Raw genomic sequence first — 20303 nt, 5'->3', positions numbered from 1 at the left:
AGAGTTAAGTGACTTGCCTAGGGTCACACAGCTGGCAAGTGTCTGAGGCTAGATTTGAACTCAGGAAGATGAGCCTTCCTGACTCCAGGCCTGGTGCTCCATGCACTGCATCAACTAGCCGCCCCTTTTCCAATCGTAGTCTACATCTTTGCAGAGCTCACCAGAATGTTCAAATTGTTAATGCTTTAAAGTGGGGTGCTTGAATTCATTTCTCATTTCCTCCACAACTGCTAATGAGTGTACAAAAGAACTGGGATGTTACCAGATGCCACAAGTCAATGAAATATAAACAGTACATTTCTTTAGAAAAAAAATGTGCTTCGGACCCTCCCCCTACAGTTGAGCTGGACAAAACATTTTTGTGGTGGCTAGATTGGTTTCCCACACATCCCATGTCCTGTTAGAAGGGTCAGTCTGTCCTGAGCTCTGTAATGAGTCATAAGGAGTTGCAAGGAAGCCCCTTATGTAACATGGTATTTTGGGGGAGTATTTTTACTAAAGCACAGAAGGGTGACTGGAAACATGAGAATGTGAAAGTCAGAGGGCAATTTGGTGTCTGACATGGCCTCTTTCTGGTTATCTGGCCTCTCAGGATTATGGGGAAGTACCTTATGAGATACTACTATCCTAAAATGAAATCTAAACAAGCTAACACGCTCCAGGAGGGCAAATCATTCGAGTGTCTACAGGCAGTGGGGAACCTTCAGCCTCGGGGCCACACGTGGCTTTCTAGATCCTCCAGTGTGGCCTTTTGATCAAATCCAAATTTTACAGAACAATTTACGATTCTGTACAATTTGGATGCAGTCAAAAGGCCAGACCTGAGGACCTAGAAAGCCACGTGTGGCCTCGAGGCCGTAGGCTCCCCACCCCTGGATTTCATTCTGGAAACTGTGAAACCAGAAAGTATTCTGCTGAAGCCTTCACCTTCTACTCCAAAAGTTGACTTTTCTTCATCTCAAATCTAGCTGTGTGATCATGGGAAAGTTACTCAAGCTCTCTGGGCCATTTCCTCACCAGAAAAATGAGAATCCTACTTGCATTCTTATGACAGAGTTGTTTCTGTAAACTAAAGAAAGCTTTCCATTTTAACAAGTACTTGTGTGGTGCCTAGTAACAAATACTTGCTTCCTCTACCCCCAACCCCAGCTCTTATAAGCATAAACATCTTTACTCCCCAGGCTGTACATGCTTAGGATTGTACTTACACTCAACGAAGTGCTGGCAGAGCCGTGGAAGCCACAAGATTCTAATGGGGAGATGAGGCGCCTGGGGCCCCTGGGAGAATGACTATAGCAGCAGCTCACAATTGAAACCTGTCTTGGTCCTTCCCTCTCCACTAAAACTGCTCTGTATTTAACTACTTTGTATGCACTTGTATTCATTCACTTTATATGTGTGTACCTATGCGTGGTCCTTGTTGTCTCTCCCATTAGAATGTAAGCTCAATGCCAGGAGGGATTGTTCCATTCTTGTATCCTCAGTCACCTAGCATAGTGCCTGGCACACAGTAGGTGCTTAGTAAAGACCTGTTGATGGATTCTCTCATATTTAAATGTCAATTCGGCTTCTATTGCTACAGTTTTGACGTTCACAAAAACGCTGGCTTTTGAATTCCACTCTTCTCTGCCCTGCCAATCCTACAAGTTTACCCAAAATAAGACCAAAGTGATGGCACTGAGTCAAGTCCAGATTTATTTTAAACTTTCAAAAGAGGTCAAACAAGATGATCTCCAATTTAAAGGAAAAAACATTCAAAAACTAAAAATAAAAGCGGCCCACTTAATCTTTCAGTGTGCAGAGTCGCAGCTAAATGTTGAGAAGCATGCCCCCCACCCCCACAGGTGTCTAGGTTGGGGAGAAGGTTCCGGGCAGGGAAAGCATGGAAAGGTAAGAGAACCTCTCCACAGAGCATTTCTTGGAGCATGCCTGTGGCTGCCCTCCTGGAGCTTGGCTTGCAGCTAATCTGCAAATCTGTAGACCATATTTGTTTTCATCACTGCCAAGATGAGGTGGGGGTCCCTAATACATGCTGCTGGACTAGGCTGTGAGCTGACATCAGCAGTCCCCTGGCTAAATACAACAGGCCTAAGCTGCAACTGAGAGTAATTACTCCAAGTTAGATCAGCTAGATTTGATGCTTATTCCCAAAGAGGAAAACAAATTCCTTACAGAGAGAAGCGAGAGCAGAAAGGGACATCATCACCAATCTGTCCCCTTGCCTTAATATGGCCTCAAAAATAAACACACAGAGAAACTGCTATAAATGTAACTCTGCCACACAGCTCAACATACAGGAAAACCAAGGTCTTCTCCACAATTGTGGAGATCATGGATTGCCCAGCAGTGTGCGTCCCTGTCCACAAAAGCTCTGAGAGCCAGATCTGAAGCCCCCTTGCCTCGATCCCTTTACACGCTCACCACACAGTAGGAATGAGTCTCTAAGCACTAGAGAAGGCTATGGTCTAAGCACCAAAGTTCCTACCTATTGAAAGCAATAACCTGATGGTGCCTTGAGAGGCTCCTTTGGACAGCTGTTATGGACACGACCATGATGGTGGTGGTGGAGAAATGTGGGAAAAGCAATTTGGAATTGCCTCCTTAAAGCTACTGGGAATTGGAGGGAATGCATGAGGTGAAAAAACTCTGAGTAAATATGTGGGTTACTTGGCTGGCAGGTGACTCACACAAGGCACTCTGCTTACTCAAGCTAAGGCTAGGCAGTGGGGCTCCAAAGAGTTCTTAGGGCCAGCTTTGTGGACCAAGAGAAAATCAAGTCTATTTTTTTCCCCCAAAGCAAAACAGCAAACTTCAGAGTACCCCTGACTCTTCAGTTAGAAAACATGCAAAAAAATAAAAAATTTAAAAATTAAAAAAAAATGCAGAAACATTTGCGGTTTAATATTTAAAAACTGAGTAACAAATATAGCCTTATAGATAGGTTTAAACCCCCCCAACAAAACCAAAACAATATTTTCCAGCCTACCCACATTTACTTAAGTCAGAGTATGAGAGAAAAAAGGAAGAGAAAGGTGGGGGTACTTGGTCTTCCTCAGCACCCTCTTGTTTTTCCTCAGTTTGATAATCTCCTACTCTCTCTGTTGGGTAGGGCAGGTCTTAGGAAACAGGGAGAAAACTCCAAGAGGGAACAGGACAGGCAACTTCTGGGTTGGGATGGGAATGGGCAAGTCTACAAAATGAAAGCAGAGAAGAGGTTGGACCAATACAGCAACGAACCAAAAAGGCTCCCACTAGATGATAAACTCTGAGGGCAGGGATGATGCCCCCAACTTTTGTTTCTGGCCTCCACAGTACCTCGCATGCTGTGGGGCACACCCAAGAGATGTTCAATACTTCTTGGCCGAGGTAAGGCAAAGCAACAGCTCATGAACTGGTGTGGTTTGCCCTGAAGACTACTGTAGTCACTGTGGCCTCTGCTGCCCATCTGCTTCTAGGAGCGACGGTGGGTTTTCCAAGTTCCAGGTGGAGAGATTCAGCCTGACCTCATTTTGGCCATTGTCACTGCCAATGCCAATAAGGACTTCTAAAAGTTGGTACAGACTCGAAGGCAGGTAGATCACTGCAGCTCCAAAGGTTTACATCATTGGTCATCTGACACAAGCCCCCTTCAAGGGCAGACAAAGAGGACACTGAAAGCTGGGAATTCTTTTTGTCCAGTATACACACATTGGCAGAGTTGTGAACCTGAAGGGACCAACATCTCAACTGGGCCCTCTACTTGCTCTGTAATGAGCCCATTTCTTACTGGAAGATTACAATAAAACCATCTCAGAATTAGAGAAAGAGAAAATGCCAACGAAGCCCAAATGAAATAAGTGAAGGTTTTTCATCTTGGTAGGTTTGTCACATTCCACTTTTTATCAAAACAACCTCAGGACAGGCACCGAAGGGCACTTATGATTCTGGCTTACTATGAGTTGTGAAAGGCAACAAACTTCTGAGAAGGATAAAAATTGAAAGTATATCAGCTCACTGACTTTCCTTGATCAAAGTAAATATACTCTGGTTACTCTCCTACATTAGAAGTTAACATCAAAAAAACAAAACCTAAAAAAAACCCAACCCAAACCCCCCAAAAACACACTGCCATCTGGTGCTGACTGGTAAAAGAGAAACCCACACAAGTTTAAATGTGCTATCCTTAATGCCATCATCTTTTTTTTTTTTTTGGCTGGGTAGGCTTCCCAAAAAAGTGGTTTCTCCCAATATTCAAATTTGTAACCATCACAAAATATGGTTGTTTTGATTCCATGAGAATGGCCCACTCCTCTTTCTGGGTTTTTAGGTACATGACTTGTGAACCTGAAACTGTTTGATAATGTACTTCTTCTGACTATAACTGGCCCAATGGTTTCAGTTTTCACTGAATGATTTTCAAAGGAACTAATGAAGGATGGGAGAAAATTTCCTGGTAGTCACATGTGACCTCCAAATAAATTATTAACTTTATTGAGAGGTCTTCTTCAGATTTTCGACCAGCACCACTGAGTCAATTTCTTCTTTAATTTGCTTTTCATAGATGTCACACTTTTTCCAATGCTGGAGGGAGGGGAAAAAAGAGATAATTACTTCTAAGTGACATCCTTTCCCTGGGCACTCATTGTCAATGTTTATTTTTGGTTTTGCGTGCATGGAAACATGTGTGCCTTTTTCCTGACCTGAGAAACTCTCATCTATTTGGAAAGTTAAGGAAACAGAATGATCTGGAATTAACATTAAGGGAGAAAAATGCATGAGATTGTTGCATATTGGTAAACATGTTGTCCTGAGGGATAAATACAATGGGAATTTTCCCAAAATGTGAGCTAAGTCTCATGCAAAAGTGGTGCCTTTTCCCTTCCACTGGTTTACTTGGTCATTAACCCTTTTTCCTGTTTCTTTTTGAAATGCAATCCCCTAGCCTCTAGAGAGGTGATTCATCCCATAGACTCATAGGCTGGAGAGCTGAAAGGGACCTCAGAAGACATCTAGTCCAACAAGTTCTTTCTAGACAGTCCTAGGATGGGAAGGGACGAATTCCCCAAGGTCACACAGGTAGTGACAGAGCCAGGATTCAAACCCAGATCCTTTGACTCTAAATCCTGTGCTCTTTTCACTGTTCAAAAAGCTAACTGAGGTAAATGGTGCTACAATAAGGCTTCTGGGTGTCCCTAATTCATTTGAGAAAATGTGGCATGAAGTAGGGCCATCTGGAGTGTTCTAGCCAAAGGACCAAAAGCAATTCCTGATAATGGAGGCACCAATACGAGGCAGTCGATAGCCTAGGGGTTCACCAACAGTGATTCTAACTTTAAGCCTCCACTATGGTCAGGTCATTTCTTACCTAGAGGGTCTCACTTTCCTTAAGTATAGATTTCCATGTGAAAAAAAAAGAAGAGATGGGAGGGAAATGAAGAAGAGAGAGTCGCAATGGCTATCTAGCTGCCTCACGTTAACCATGTACAAGACAAGCCCCAAGCTAGTTTCCCAATTGGGTGAGTGATTAGAGGGCTCTGTCCTGACACATACTGGCTGGAAAACATCACAAGAAAAAAGACAAAATTCTCACCCATCGTCTCCAGTCTAAATTACGAGTCCTTCAAAATTGTACCTTCATCAATTTCTAGTAATTAGAATCCACATTCACCTGTGCTTGCTTGGGATACACTAAGTCATTTGGAATGTTCCCAAATTACAGTATTAATCAAATTTCCTCCTTCACCTCCCAACTAGATGGAAGGTTTAGTCAGGTCCTATGTCAAATTCTACCCAGGCAGCCCAATAGCTGCTGGCAGGATGACTTCCACACTGAGTGTGTCTTTGTAGAACATAACTCTGCATGGCTTTGGATTCTTTTCAAACTGAGAACGACTGGCAAACTCAACCTTAAAATTATACACAGAAATCAAGAATGAAGCGGGGAGGCTGCCAACCCACAACCTAATCCTTCTAGAAGCTGCTGTTCAGTCACTTCGAGATCCCATCTGGGGTTTTCTTAGCAAAGATGCTGGAGTGGTTTGCCATTTTCTTCTCCAGCTCATTTTACAGATGAGGAAACTGAGGCAAACAAGGTTAAGTGACTTGCCCTGGGTCACGCAGCCAGGACGGATCTGAGGCTGGATTTGAACTCAGGTCTTCCAGACTCCAAGTCCAGCACCCTATCTACTGCAGCTCCACCTAGCTGCCCCTAGAAGCTACCATACAGCATTTAGAGCAGGGCTTCTTGACTTTGTCCTTTTGGGGTCTACTCAAGCCCTCTGGCTGTCACCTGAGGAAGCCCTCTGGGCCTCTTCTCAGAACAATGGTTTTAAACGCTAAGCTAAAAAGCAGAGGATTACAAAGGAAACAAAATCTACTGAAATAGTGATTAAATATTTAAAAACAAACGAACAAAAAAACCAAGGTCCCAGAGTCCAGGTTAAGAACCCTGATTTAGATAAAGAGCAACAGAGTAATGCAGCAGATAGCTAAAATACCCCACAGGACTGAAAAGCATCCCTGGGTGAGCCTTACTAGCGTGGGTTTTAGTAAGGTATAATGCTGGCTTTCAGTACAGGACCATTACACTGTGGTGTTATAAACATGGTAACGAAGGCAGCGTGCTGAAATACCCAGCTTCAGTTTATGATGGCCCTGAAGGTCAGAACTCTCACTAGGGAGGACATTCTCTTGCTGTGAATTTCCTGCTCAAGTCAATCTGGCTTTTGTGTGCTGAAGGCTTAGCCATAGAAGCTGGCATACTGTTTGCACACTGAAGCAAATCACTGCACGTGAAGCAGCGGCATGGCATCTTCCTGTCTTTAAAAATTGAGCAACCATCCGAAGGTCATTCGTTATTTGTAACCCCAGAAAAGGCCATTTTCAAAACTGGGAGTCTTGAACTGGCACAAATGGATATCAGGGAGCAGGGGTAGATAGACAGATTGATTTTTAAATCAGGAAGTATCAATTACAACGAAAAGGAGAAAATCTCCTTAACACAGACGGCAGCCCACTTAGTCACAAAGGAGCAAAGAGCAGAGAGAAATTCAGTTGGACAATTTTTGAACAAAACACATTCAGACAATGGCAGCTTTAGAGACACACATGGTATAGACTGACCATGCCCAAAGCAGTTAAAGAAAATTGCTGTTGGCAGCATGCTATGCCAGAGAGAACTGTGGGCCAGGAGTCCACAAATCAGGAAGTCTGGTCCAACCTACCTGGAGTGCTTCACTTCCCAAGGCTGCCTGGGATTTTAGATTCAAAATAATAATAATAAAAAAAACATTTCTAACTTCAAACCGTCAATGCTTACCAGGGTGTCATCATTCTGGTCTGAAAACATCTCTTTAAAAATCTTCCCAGGATCAGGAATTGGAGGAAAAATAATGATTTTCAGTCTTAAAGGAAAAAAAAAAGACAGAAATGTGTTTTCAGTGAAGAGTTCTAATAAAAGACTATTGTTGTTCAGTTGTTTCAGTCGTGTCCAACACTTCGTGACCCCATTTAGGGTTTTCTTGGCAAAGATACTGCCATTTCCTTCTCCAGGTCATCTTACAGATGAGGAAACTGAGGCAAACAGGGTGAAGTGACTCACCCAGGGCCACACAGCTAGTAAGTGTCTGAGGCCGGAATTGAACTCAGGAAGATGATGAATCTTCCGGACTGCAGGCCTGGCACTCTATCCACCCCAGAAGCACCTAGCTGCCCATAATAAAAGGCCACTTAGCTTAAATAGAGTTGCCTCTGAAGATGTGGCTCTCTAAAATGGCTCTCTAGAAATGAAGTTGATTGGTATATTTACTTGAAGTAAGCTGTGGGAAATGAATGTCCTAAGAGTTTCCAGTTCTGCACGTGTGTGGGGAGGGGTTGGGTGGCCCCAAAAGAGCAGACATGAACACATCTCCAAGGGCTGATCTCTACCTTGCCTTAAAGGGATTCGTCAGGTCTGATATACCAGGCAGGGGACTGCTGACTGAAATGACTTGAAAAAGATTGCTCTGGAAAAGAAGGACATTCCTCCTTAATCTCTCATTTCCTTTTCCTATTTCTTACCACTCCATTTCTAAATCACAATGCTATTTTAAATTAGGATAAAATTTTAGTTCTATACAAGATCAACAATCCTATGTCATTCTTAAATATTTGTTACTAGAGCCATTGTTGGCATTGGGCCTGGCCTAATGGTCAGAAAGGGATTAGCCCAGTCCAACAGCACAACCTGATGCTGTGAGTTGTGACCTTGGCATGGATGGGCCCTGTGTGAGAATCTGGCCACTTAGGCAGGCCTCTCTCTGGTTTTCTCCCTGGACAATGGGCAGGTATCTAGTCATGGCAACTCTTTTACCTCTTTAAATACAGCAGCAGGAGAAGAGTGGAGATGGAGATGGCGACTGGGATGGAGAGTAACGTGATGGTATAAAACGTGGGGTCAGGCTTCTGGCCTGGAAAATAAAATGTACACAGAAGGCCACGAGTCAGAGTAAAAACATTTTGGAAGCAAACTGCTGTGTGGGCCTGGCCCCTCAGATAGGTAGGCAGGCAGGCAGGCAGGCAGGTTGGCAGGTGGGAAGGTGGGCAGGCAGGAGGGCAGAAGGCAAGGAGGCTGACCCTCTGGGATGTACTTCCCAGCCATGGGTTAAGTCACCTCAACTTTTCTGGGCCTGTTTACTCATTTCTCAAAGACAGTTCTTTTCCATTTTTCACAAGGTTGTATTTAGCCTCAAATGGGAAGATCTGTGACAGTGTTATGTGCATGAGAAAGTGCTATCTTCTTCTTCTCTCCCATCATCAGAGGTAGGTAACTAACTGTATCTGATGAACAGTCACTGCTGTCTAGCAGAGAACCCAAGAAACCAAAGGCAGAAAAAACATGTTTTGGGTTTTGTTTCTTTTATAAGAGGATTCCATCACATAGTAAGTTTGCCCAGATCCATTTTCTCTTGGGTGAGAACAGGGGTATATACTTTTAAGAGGCCTGAGCATAAAGGACTACACAGGCCCAGGTAGGGACAGCCATGGGGCAGTGTGAGGGCTCTAAGTGGCCTGTAGGGAGGACAGTAAGACATCCATCCAGGAGGCTAGCCTTTATACTGATTCAGTCAACTCACCAATATGTATTAAGCACCTACTATGTGCAGAGCGCTATACTGGAAGCTGGGGAAGACCTGGTTCTTACCCTTATAGAGTCTATAGTTGTCTTCTTATTTATTTATTTATTTTGGCGAGGCAATCAGGGTTCAGTGACTCACCCAGGGTCATACAGCTAGTAAGTGTCAAGTGTCTGAGGCCTGATTTGAACTCAGGTCCTCCTGACTCCAGGGCTGATGCTCTATCTGCTGCACCACCCAGTTGCCCCTTGAGTCTATAGTCTTCTAGGGAGCTAAGCCACAAATACAGTACAGATAACGAAGAGCTATACTGTGAGGCAGGAAGTCAGTACTGACTGAGATAGGGGGAGAAGTGGGGATCGATCAACAATGCTTACTAAGTACCCACTATGGGCCAGGTCTTGAGGATACAAAGACAAAAGTAAAACAATTCCTGCCCTCTGGGAGTGTATATTCTAATGGAGGAGACAACATGTACATAAATAGGTACACACACACACACACACACACACACACGACACAAAAATCAGATTCAAAGTGTGTGTGGGGGAATAGATGGAAGGAGGGCCCTGGGCCCTGCTGCCAGCTGGAGGAATAGACCGGGAAAGGCCTCCTGCAGAAAGAAACTAGAGATTCCATGAGGTTAAGGTGAAGAAGGAGTGCATTCCAGGCATGAGGCACAGCCAGTGTAAAGGCTAAGAGATGATAGATGGATGGTTTTGTGTGAGGAATGGCAAAAAGGCCAGTGTGGTGGGACTGGGGAGTATGTGGAATGAAGTGATACGTAACAAGGCTGGACGGCTAGGAAGGCATCAGAAAGGCATCAGATAGTGAAGCACTTCAAGTGCCAAAGAGAGAAAGTGCATTAGAAAAGTCCCGTTGGCAGCAGTGTGGACAAACTGGAGCCAGTAGAGACTTGAGGTGGTGGCCAAGAGGGGATGAGGGCCTGCACGAAGGCTGTGGTTGTGTGCATCTTGTGAGGGGCAGTCTCTTTATTTCTACCACTGTCTTACCTATGCTTTTCTCTGGACTCCAAGCACTCCAGAGGTTTTTATCTTCGAAGCAATACTTACTGGCTTTGGCTCTCACTCTGACCGTGTACAGAGTATCACGGTCCACATCACTGATCACGAAACAATTTTTATCCTAAAACATAAAATCAAAGCAGGCCAAGTAATAGAGAAAGGCACCATTCGACTTTGTTGCATATTTCTAAGCAGAATGTTTTCACATGAATAATGCAAATTTCAATCCAATCTCTTACTTTGACTTTCAGAAGGAGAAATAAAGACAGCTAATTGGTAATCATAAGCTGGATAAAATGAGCCTGATTTTGTGGTGTTTTAGGGGAAAAAACCCCAATGTCCCCAAATTTGTCTGTGATATTCAGAACAAATTAAATAATGAAGAATTTACTGACCTTGGAATTTCCTGGAAGGTCCTGAGGCGTTTGTGAGATGTGGCATTTATTTTTAGATTCTTCAGCCTTGAAAATATTAAAAGTGGCTGTGAGGTCATTAGAACCTTTCAGGTTCATGATCCCAGTTACAACATATGAGAGTCAAAGTCAAAGGAGAGGGAAAGGCAAGGGGGCGGGGGAAGAGGGAGGGAGAGAGATAGGGAGAGGGGGAAAGGGAAGAGGACAGAGTGGGGGAGAGGGAGAGAGAGACAGAAATCGAGAATGAGAGAGAGAGAATGAGAACGAAAGAGGAAGGTAGGGAGAAGGAGGGGGGGAAGGAGAGAAAGGAAGGGAAAGGGAGAGAGGGGGGAGAGGGCGAGAGGGAGGGAGAAAGAAAGAGAGAGAAAGAGGGAGGCGGAAAGACATACGGAGGGGGGAAAGGGAGAGAGAGAGCTGGGTGCACCCCAAACTTTCTTCCTATTAAACACACAGAGGATCATCAGTACCATAACAGCAAGAGATCCCAAAATCCGGGCACGAGGTCAGAGAGAAGACCTTGGAAGGCTTATTTGACATGTGGTCCACTAGAATCTTCAGAAAGGTGTCAAGAACCAAAGTATGGGGGAGGCACAGCTATGTTGTTTTGGATTAAATGTTGAGAAAAGAAAGGCTCCTGTCAGAACATCTAGAAGGCAGACAAAATTTCTAAATGTTGATGGGCTAGCCTATCGACAGTAAGCAGAGAAAAGGCAGCTCTGCGGGCTCTTTTGCCAATTCCCAGACAGTTTCAGAGCAGAGGACAGGATATGAATACCAGTGGTATCTGCAGTCAGAGGTGTCAAACACATGGAGGCCTCCAACCCTCCCAATGCAGCCTGAACCAGATTCAAATGTAATGGGGAAATTAATAACTAAATAAAAATCCAGTAAACTCGAGATAGTGTTGCTATGTGGTTTCCTAAGTCAACATTCACCCACCAGGATCCTTCTGTATGGGTTAGTGGAGCCTATTTCTCTTTGAGTTTGACCCCACTGGTCTACATGCAGGGGGTCATCTGTAGGGATAAGACGATCCTTCCCTACAGAAATTGCTAGAATGTGTGTGTTATTTAAAGAGATTTTCTTTCCTTTTTTCCAAGACTAATTTTTTTTTGGTATTGTGACCTTGACAGACATTAACATATATAAACATTTCTATGTATAAAGAAGAGAAACCTATGAAACTGTAAATCTATAATACACAGAGCTTGTGTTTTCTTTAAAGTATATAACAGATTCAACATTTAGTTTCAAAGCCACCCTATTAGTCCATGACTCCCTCTCAATTCCCTTTGGTTTTCTTTTGTGAATTTTAAAAAGGTTCTAGCGATGCTCTTTTCTTTTTTGGGGGCGGGGAGGGCAGCACTATCACTTTCCCTCCCAATTCCTCATCCTTGAAAAAAAATCTCCCTTGTGACAAATCAGCTGAGTCAAACAAAACCAAAGGGCACACTGGCCGTATGGGAATGTGTGCGTCTACCTCTGCCTCTCTAGGCCTGTCCATCTTTCTCCCAAGATGCCTGATGCTACTTTTTCACTATCAATATCATTCCTTTGGCTTTAGGGTTTGCTGACTGTTAAAATGTAAATGCCCTACACAGAGGAAGAGGACATTATGCCTTATTTCTTCTTTACATTTTAATTCATCATATTCGCCAATTTTTAAGAACCATTCTCATAGGTGGGGTGGGTGAAAGGAACATGAAGGAACCCAGCATCTGGGAAGGGGGCTTTATCTTAAGCCACTTCCCACTTCCCCAATTTGCCTAGGGCTGGCCGTGGTCCTGGCAATGTCCCCGTGCTGATGCTGGCCTGGATTCCTACTCCTACGGACACTAAACAAAAAACTGATTGATGCCCCCCTCCTCCCAATAAAGGAACTGAAAGTGGAAAATTCTAACAAGCAAAGCTAGAAATTAGAACACAGCAAGCAACAGAGTAGTCTGGGAGAGGAAGCAGCTGGTGAACATCTGCTAAAGACAGAACGTCAAGCATTTACACCAGCTACTCAAAAGTATGACGTTTACAAAAGCCAAGATAAATGACTATTCCAAGTCAAGCTGCTATGTCCATAGTTATACACGTTCTCTTCAGCTCAGACGACTCTATTCAGCAGGACGATAGGGGTGGGAATGAGTATTTATTAAGCACCTACTATATACCAGGCACTTTACAAATAACAAGCTCATTGGATCCTCCCAACAGCCCTGGGAGAAGGGTGTTATCATCACCCTCATCTTCTAACTGAGGAAACTTCGAGGTTAACTGGCTTGCCCAGAGTCACACAAGCTAGTCAGTGTCTGAGGCTGGATATGAACACAGGTCTTCTTGACTCCATGCACTGTGGCGCCCCCTCGCTGCCCCCAGGAGGGAAGGGAGCGGACTACATTCATCTTGGCACTGGGCCTTAGTGGAAAGGAAACATGGAGAGTACCTGGGGAGGCTTAGGCTTGCAAGACAAGCTCAGTGGCTGGGGGCAAGTCACCCACTCTGAGCCTGGGTTTTCCTGGCTATTTTGGCATGGAGTGGGGGGAGAAATCAAAAGCATTCCTACTGGGTTCGAGGAATTTAAGACCAATTCTGTGACTCTGCAGTGCCAAGAGACTTCCTGATGCCCAAGGGCTCATCCCATCGCACCAGGCAGATGTTCTTCTGCACTCCTGCACCCCAGGGCTGACATCTGAAGGGCAGAGAATTTCCAGGCTGAAAGGGGCCTTAGAGATCATCTAACCTAACCATATGACTTTGTACAGGGAAGAACTAAGGCCCACAGAGTGGTTAAGTAACTCAGAGGAAGTAGCAGGCCTGAGATTTAAGCCCATGTCGTCCGATTCCAAATCCCATACTCCTAGAAGCTTGTAATACGTGATACAGCTAAGGTTAGCTGGAGGTGAGGTAATGGAGGGGGTGGTCTAGACCAGTGCTTCTCAAACTATGGGTCCTAACCCCATGTGAGGTTGTGAAAAATTTGGCAACAGTAAGGTTTCTGAACACAATGACCAAAAATTAATTAAGACGAAATGTGCAATGAATCTGAGGTGTTTCTGGCAGCACTTGTCCACGTTGCACTGAGCAACTCCACTGTAGCCCTGGTTCTGAACACACAGCATGTGAACTTTGCACTGCGCATGACGTCATGTCCACACAGCGCCAAGGAACGCTGCCTAAATGTGCAAAGGGGCTGTGAGTGGAAAAAGTTTAAGAAGCCCTGGTCTAGACAGAGAACTTCATCTCGGAAGGAAACTCCGGTATGCAAATTCCCTCTGCATCTTCTCAGTAAGTAACAGTCTGAAAAAGTTGCCTGGAGCATTAAGAACGTTGAGTGATTTGCTTCAGGACTTCCTAGGTCTTCCTAACTTCAAGGCCAATTTTCTGTCTTCTATGTAAGTACAATCTCTCAAGGCAGAACACAAAGTGCCCCACGTGAACTGCAGAGGTGTTCAGAGGGGATCAAGGAACTATCAATGAAGGTTAAAATAATCAGGGAAATGTATGATTTCTCCAAACTCTCACTAAGTCCAAAGAATCCCGAAGTCAGGATCCTTTGCCTTGGGTTCCCCACTAGCCTCCACCGCCTCCCCCATCTTCCTTATGTAGAATGCTATGGATTGTATTCAACTCAGGTCCAAACACATGTCCCCATTTGCACATCTCCACCTGTGAGCTCAGGCCAGCTGTCTCCCCAGCAGCAGTTATATATATGCTGACAAGGTTTGCTCTGACAGTGAGCTGTAACAAGTATGCCATCCAAAACCAGCAAGAGGCTGAGAAGGGAAAGTACCTCCTACATGCCGGGCATTGGTCTCAGCTCTTGATCCTCATAACAACTCTGGGAAGCAGGTGCTCTTACTATTCCCATTTTACAGCTGAGGAAGCTGAGGCAAACAGAGGTTGAAGGACGGACCCAAGATCATACAGTTAGTGTCTCAGGTAGGATTTGAACTCAGGTCTTCCTGACTCCAGGCCTACAGCTCTATTCCTCGAGCCACCAAACTGATAGACCAAATATGAGGATTTACTCAATTCCCAGTGGTATCTTCAATTCAAACACAACATTTATTAAGCACCTAACTAGGTACAAGGACTGGGGAGACAAGGCACAGGCGGAATAATCCCCATCCTTAGCAAGCTTCCATTCCTGAGAGAAGACAAGTATATTTCCTCTATTAGAGTTCCAGCAAGTGTTTGCTGAAGTGAAATGGGGACAGGTCCACCAATGCTACTCTTGGCAGCGCTCCCCGGGACATCGCAGTGCCTTTCTGATCAGACGACAAACCACTGAGGCCCACCCACAAAGACCACCATATTCGATTGCTTAATGTCACCCAGCTTAGGGAGAACTCTGAACTGCCGGTCCTCTATTCTTAAACTGTGTCCTCTGCCCATTATAGCCACCAAACCTACCTTCAGATGAGCCTTTCTGGTAATATTCCCAGAGGGCACCAAAGCAGTGTACAACACTGAGGTGCATTTTTCTTTATGTTTCTGGTTATCATAAGCTACGAGGAAACGCAAGCTTAGAATTGCTCAAGCCACAAACCAACTTACTTTGTATAACTCTGGCTTGCTGTCAGTGATTTCCACCTGGTAAACTAAGCAGTTGCTCTCAAAGTTTTCTGGACTTTCCCATTCCACATACAGGCTGTCATTCTGGAAGGAGAGGGCTGTTATGACAGGGTGTTCGGGTTTCACTGCAATACAGAAATGAAATCAAGAATACAGAGTAACTCCGGATTTCTTTTAGGTTCAGTGTGCACACACAAGGGCGGGGATGCCGAAAGGTCCCTTCGATGTTGATGTCTGGTGGTACGCATCCCTCTTTGTGCTGGGATCGTCTGAAAAACAGCACATGTGGTCCATATCCAAGCAGGACCTTCTGATCCAATTCAGCCCATGTGATGCTGGGCGGGCATGTAAGACTCTGGAGGAGAAAGAGTCTCCCAACTGTCACACAATCATGCTAATGACCAGCCAAAGGATTACAATATCAGGAAGCCCCAGGTTTGGTTCTTAGCCCATCCAGTTTTACAACAGTCAGCTCTAAGCCCGAGTGCCTTACTAGTGGGGAACACATTCAGGTAAGAGAAAACAATCTGAAGCCATTAGTAGCCAAAGACTTTCTTTTCTTTTACCATTAATATCCATGGAAAGAGAAGGCTGCCTTGGGCTTTGAGCCAGCATGGTGGCCCACTTGGCTGGCAGCAGCACTTCCATGTCTAAGACCTTAGGCTGGGCCATCTTTAGCTCCCATGTGGATATCTGGGGAGGAGCAGCAGGTGGTGGTTGCTTCAAGGCATCTGCCCCAACTCTACTTGCCCATCATTTACTGGGCCTGGGGCTCCCTGTTCAAATACAGTTCAGCTTGTGTTCAATGACATATATGCTCATTATTTCGTTACGTGGCAGGTGGAGATGATCCCACTCCACATGACAAGGATCTACCAACGAGTAGGTTAAAGAGGTCCAGTCCACTTGTCAATGGAGAAAGTCAATTCTTATGTTAGGAATGAAACGAAGACATTTGAGCAGTGATTATTTTCTCAGATTGGTAAGAGGTATGACTTACCAGAATTTAAGAAAGTGATATTATAAGAGGGTCTAATTGTTCCAGCTGTATCTGTGACCATTATTTGAATTTTTTCAGAACCTGAAACTTTCCCTTTAAGTAGATCGAAAGAACACCCAATGAGTTCACCTTCCGTATAGTAGTTTGCACACTGAAGACTTTTTTCCAGAGGGCTGTACCTACAAGGCAGAGAAATGGAGACAACCCATTTTAGAAACTGTCTAAATGAAATTTCAAAATCTAGGACAGACTGAAGTTTAGGTACATGTCTACGGAAAGCAGGACGTGCTGTGAGAAAGGTCAAGTTTATCCTTCAAACTTGTTTTTAGAAGGAGCTTCCATTTATAGGAAGGAAAACAACCTCACCACAATCTACAGTGGAAAATGAAGAGTCAACCTCTACCTGAGGCACAGCTTTTTACTCACTCACAAGAGTTCCCAATAATGAACATGCCCTGTCTTGTGCAATATCTCTCCCCTTTCCATCTACTCTGTCCCTAGCCTGTGTGTAGCTAGAGATTGACAGGTTGTCTTCCCCATTAGACTAGGACAGGGGTGGGGCCTTTTGACCGAATCCATTTGGATTTGGCCACACTTGAGGACCTAGAGGGCCACATGTGGTCTCGAGGCCGCAGATTCCCCACTCCTGGACTGGGATCTCCTTGAAGGCAAGGGCTAGCCCTCAGCACAGTGCCTGGCACACTGTTGGTGCTTAAGAAATGCAGCAGAAGAGAAGTCAAGTGTGAGGGAGCTGTGCTGTGTGCTGCTTCTAAGTTCAGCCTCCAGAGCCCTGAGTGTTCCCTCCTCCTTCAGCGTCTTCACTGTTTTACTTTCCTAGCTCTCTTCGTTCCCTTCCTCCTCTGCTAACTGTCCTTCCTCTCAGAGCAGCCTTCAAAGCCTAGTCCCGAGCCTTTGGCTTTGGAAGCATCCCTGGGAACCTCACTCCCTCCTTTAACCAACACCTCTCTGTTGTTGACTCCCCCAAGTGGGTATCACTGGCTCTGGCTTTTCATCTTTATTCTCATCCCACATTTACAGTTACCTAGCAACCACTGCCACCTGCATGGCCCACAAGCTCCTCAAACCCAACATTCTCCCTTCCCTGTCACTGGCTCTTCTTCGAAATGTCCCCATCTCTGTCCCTGGCAGAATCACCACCACTCTTCTCATCTCCCATGTTAGGAACCTTAGAATGGCCATTTTTCTTTCCCTCTCGAAATCCAATCACAAAGTCCCACCCTTTCTTACCTTAGCTCCCATCTCCATTCTGACTAAGGCCACCCTAAGACCAACAGTCCAAGCTGTTATCTCACCACATACCTGGATTACTCCAATAGCTTCCTGTGGTCATTCTGCTGCTCGTCTCTCCCCATCTTCCAATTTATCCCACTTGGAGCTGCCAGACTGATTTTCCTAATGTGTATAAGTTCACATCCAAATCTCGTTCTCTGGCTTTCAAGGCCCCCCATAATCTGCTCCACAGCATGCCCTCTACTATATGCAAAGCCCCACTGGCCCCTTAGTATGCCATGTCCCATAAAAACAGCCGAGAGATGTTTAAAAACAACTATCACCACTTTCAATAGAATCCTCCCTTAACAAAGTATAGCCAAATCAAACCAACACCTTAGCTGTGTCTGATAATGTGTGCCTTATCTCACATCTGTAGTCCACCATCTCTCCACCAAGAAGAGGTTTTATCATTAGTCCCCCCAAGTCAAGACTTACTGCACTGATCTGAGGTCTTTTGTCTTTTAGCGTGGTTTTCTTTCCTTTCCATTTCCAAATATGGAGAGACATGCAAAATAACAAAAAGGAAGGAGAACCAGAAAACCAGTGTCCACACTGGCTAGGACTACATAAGGACAACAACTATACAGATATATAAATATATATGTATATATTTATACGAAGGCATATATGTTCTACATACTGATAGCTACATAATATATACATTGGTGGTTGTCTTTGTTCTCAAAAAGGACCACAATGACTTCACTGTGCTCGAGTCAAGTTACAGTGTATCTGACTGTGGCTCATCAGACCAATACAAGCTTGGCATGTTCGACCACAGGTCGGGCACAAACAATCCATGTGAACGTTTGGGATGGATTCTCTAAATCTGCACATCTTGCATTTCTTTTGAAATACACACATAGCGTTAAGAACAAAGACTAGCAGGGAACAAAGTACGGCCAGATCGTTCTCATCACTGGTTTGGTAAAACACATGTTAAGTTAGAGTTCTGGTCATACTGTCATACTGGTTTAGAGGGATTTTCCTTCATTTTAAAGAAAATTTATATTTAACATACAAACAGAAGACAGAATTTGAAGATTCCTAACCTTTCCAGGAGAATCAACCTGGATTCACTGGCCTGGAGAGTCTGCACTTGGCAGATCGACTCTGAAGAAATTCAGGACCTCCCCTGCATCCTCTAGGTTGATGCCAGTTTTTTGATGGGGGGGGCAGGAGGGGCAGTCACTAATCTCCTCTCCTTTCCCTCCTCCCCCAGCCAGAGAACTTTCTGTCCCTTTTTCTTCTGGTGTGCCTGGCAGGGGGTGAGGATCCACTGACCAAAGGGTAGTTTCACGAGCAGGGGGTGAGCTCCTATGCCCGAGGTAGGGAGCCCACACAGAGGTGGGGAAGCAGGAAGCAATGCCAGTTTCTGAATCTCTTCGCCAAATGTCCGACAGCATCTTTTACAGACAGAGCGGGCATGGACCTTACTCACAAGCCAATGAAAAGGTGACATTCTAATCAAAGGTGAGGGACAGATTGAACGTTTGTTAATTCAAATGCCCTATCTTCCTCCAATTTAGCAGCAAGTGGACAAAGCAGAGAATTGGGAGCCACAGAGAGACTCAACGGAGCTCTTTGGATAAAGGGAAGAGCTCAGCTATAAGGAGCCACCTTGAGATGTATGCTCCACAGAGGCTGAGCTAACAATTGGCTTGGGCTTCCCATCTGCTAGAAATCACCTTTGGGGCGTATGTGTATGGGTGCTGGTGTGTATGTGTGGGGCACTTCCTATTGCTGTTTCCCCAGGCTGCTGAGCCCCACCTACCAGTAGTACAGAGCGTAGTTTGTGCCAGGAGGCGCCTTCTTCCCGGGGAGCCACGTACAATTCATTTGGCACAGGTTGTACCAAATACACTGCAGTCTTGTTACGGCAGACTCCGGGTCACCTGGAAAACCAGAGGCCAGGGCAGCTTAGAGCACGCCTCCCCCTCGTCCTCCACCCGCCATCCCCAACCAGGATGTTCTCAGCTACCTCACCACCTTTCCTCATAAAATGAAAAGTCTTTTTAGTGGAGCTGTTGGGAAGATCAAAGGAGATGATATACGTGAAGCACTCTGCAAACCTGAAAGCCCCATAGAAATGTTAGCTTTTATTACTTCTTATTATTAGTGTTCTGTACTCAGACCCACGGGTAAAAGCCAATAACTGGAGGTCAGACTCAGCTCCAGTCACAAGTAGCTTGTCTTATTTGCTCTCTCCCTCCTTTTCTGTACCTTCTGACTTCACCCAGCTCAGGGGGCCCACCAGGGTCACAGGCTCTTCTTCCCTTCCTACTCACAAGGGTCTTCCAGCACTCCAATGGAGGAAGGCCTGAAAGTTTAGGGTAGCATTTCCTGCATCTTAAGAGTATCTCCTCTACTCATAAGGGAACCAGTTGGCCAGAGGGTTCTCTGATTCCCAGCTAAGCCACAGCAAGCTCTCAGTCTCCATCTCTTGCTTTAATGTTGTAGCAGAAAATAGTTCCTAGATGTGACAGTTTCTGCACCTGCCAGCTGAGCTCAATGAAGCTCTGCTCTAGCCCCTCACTCTCTACCTCTTCAGACTATTTGCTGGTTGCCATATTTCCTCAGTTGGGCTGTCCATTCAAAATCAAATCTATGTGTTTGTTGTGTTGACTACTACTAATGGGTTAATATGTTAAGCTGGTAGTTTTCCCAACATTATAACCTGAGTCTTCTAGAAATAATGGCTTAAGCCAAAAGAATGACAATAAGGACTAGCAATTTCAGGCCTGGTAGGGTTGATTTTATTTTTTGCTGGAGGGGGGGGGACACAAATAGTCCTTTCAACTCCCCTCAAATCACACCATGTGGTTACCTTCTTAACCTGAGGGTCAGCCTGTAGTCTATTCTCACCCCATTCCCGCCCCCCTTCTCTCCCCTCCCCCATGCCCCCAATTCTGCC

The 20303-nt window shown here is 45.0% G+C and overlaps 1 protein-coding gene across 4 annotated transcripts in view; it reads right to left on the bottom strand.

Annotated features, from left to right (window-relative positions):
- IL13RA1 (interleukin 13 receptor subunit alpha 1) overlaps positions 1-20303 on the bottom strand; it is a 48352-nt gene that overhangs the window by 11513 nt on the left and 16536 nt on the right. For 3 of the 4 annotated variants that reach the window (XM_020963413.2, XM_020963416.2, XM_078147854.1), the window contains 8 exons: positions 19164-19284; positions 16097-16275; positions 15079-15221; positions 10513-10578; positions 10106-10238; positions 8330-8426; positions 7298-7382; positions 1673-4560 (listed from right to left, as the gene is read on the bottom strand). In XM_020963413.2, coding sequence (XP_020819072.1) covers positions 4468-4560; positions 7298-7382; positions 8330-8426; positions 10106-10238; positions 10513-10578; positions 15079-15221; positions 16097-16275; positions 19164-19284 — 917 coding nt within the window. In that variant the 3' untranslated portion in view covers positions 1673-4467. Of the gene's footprint in view, positions 1-1672; positions 4561-7297; positions 7383-8329; positions 8427-10105; positions 10239-10512; positions 10579-15078; positions 15222-16096; positions 16276-19163; positions 19285-20303 lie in introns of those variants that run through there. The other variant, XM_020963414.2, reaches the window with a different exon arrangement.

Source organism: Phascolarctos cinereus, unplaced genomic scaffold, assembly GCF_003287225.1.
Source record: "Phascolarctos cinereus isolate Bilbo 61053 unplaced genomic scaffold, phaCin_HiC Scaffold_8;HRSCAF=390, whole genome shotgun sequence".
Taxonomy (NCBI): domain Eukaryota; kingdom Metazoa; phylum Chordata; class Mammalia; order Diprotodontia; family Phascolarctidae; genus Phascolarctos; species Phascolarctos cinereus.
The sequence above is the reverse complement of the archived record's forward strand: the minus strand, read 5'-3'. Positions and strand labels throughout refer to the sequence as shown.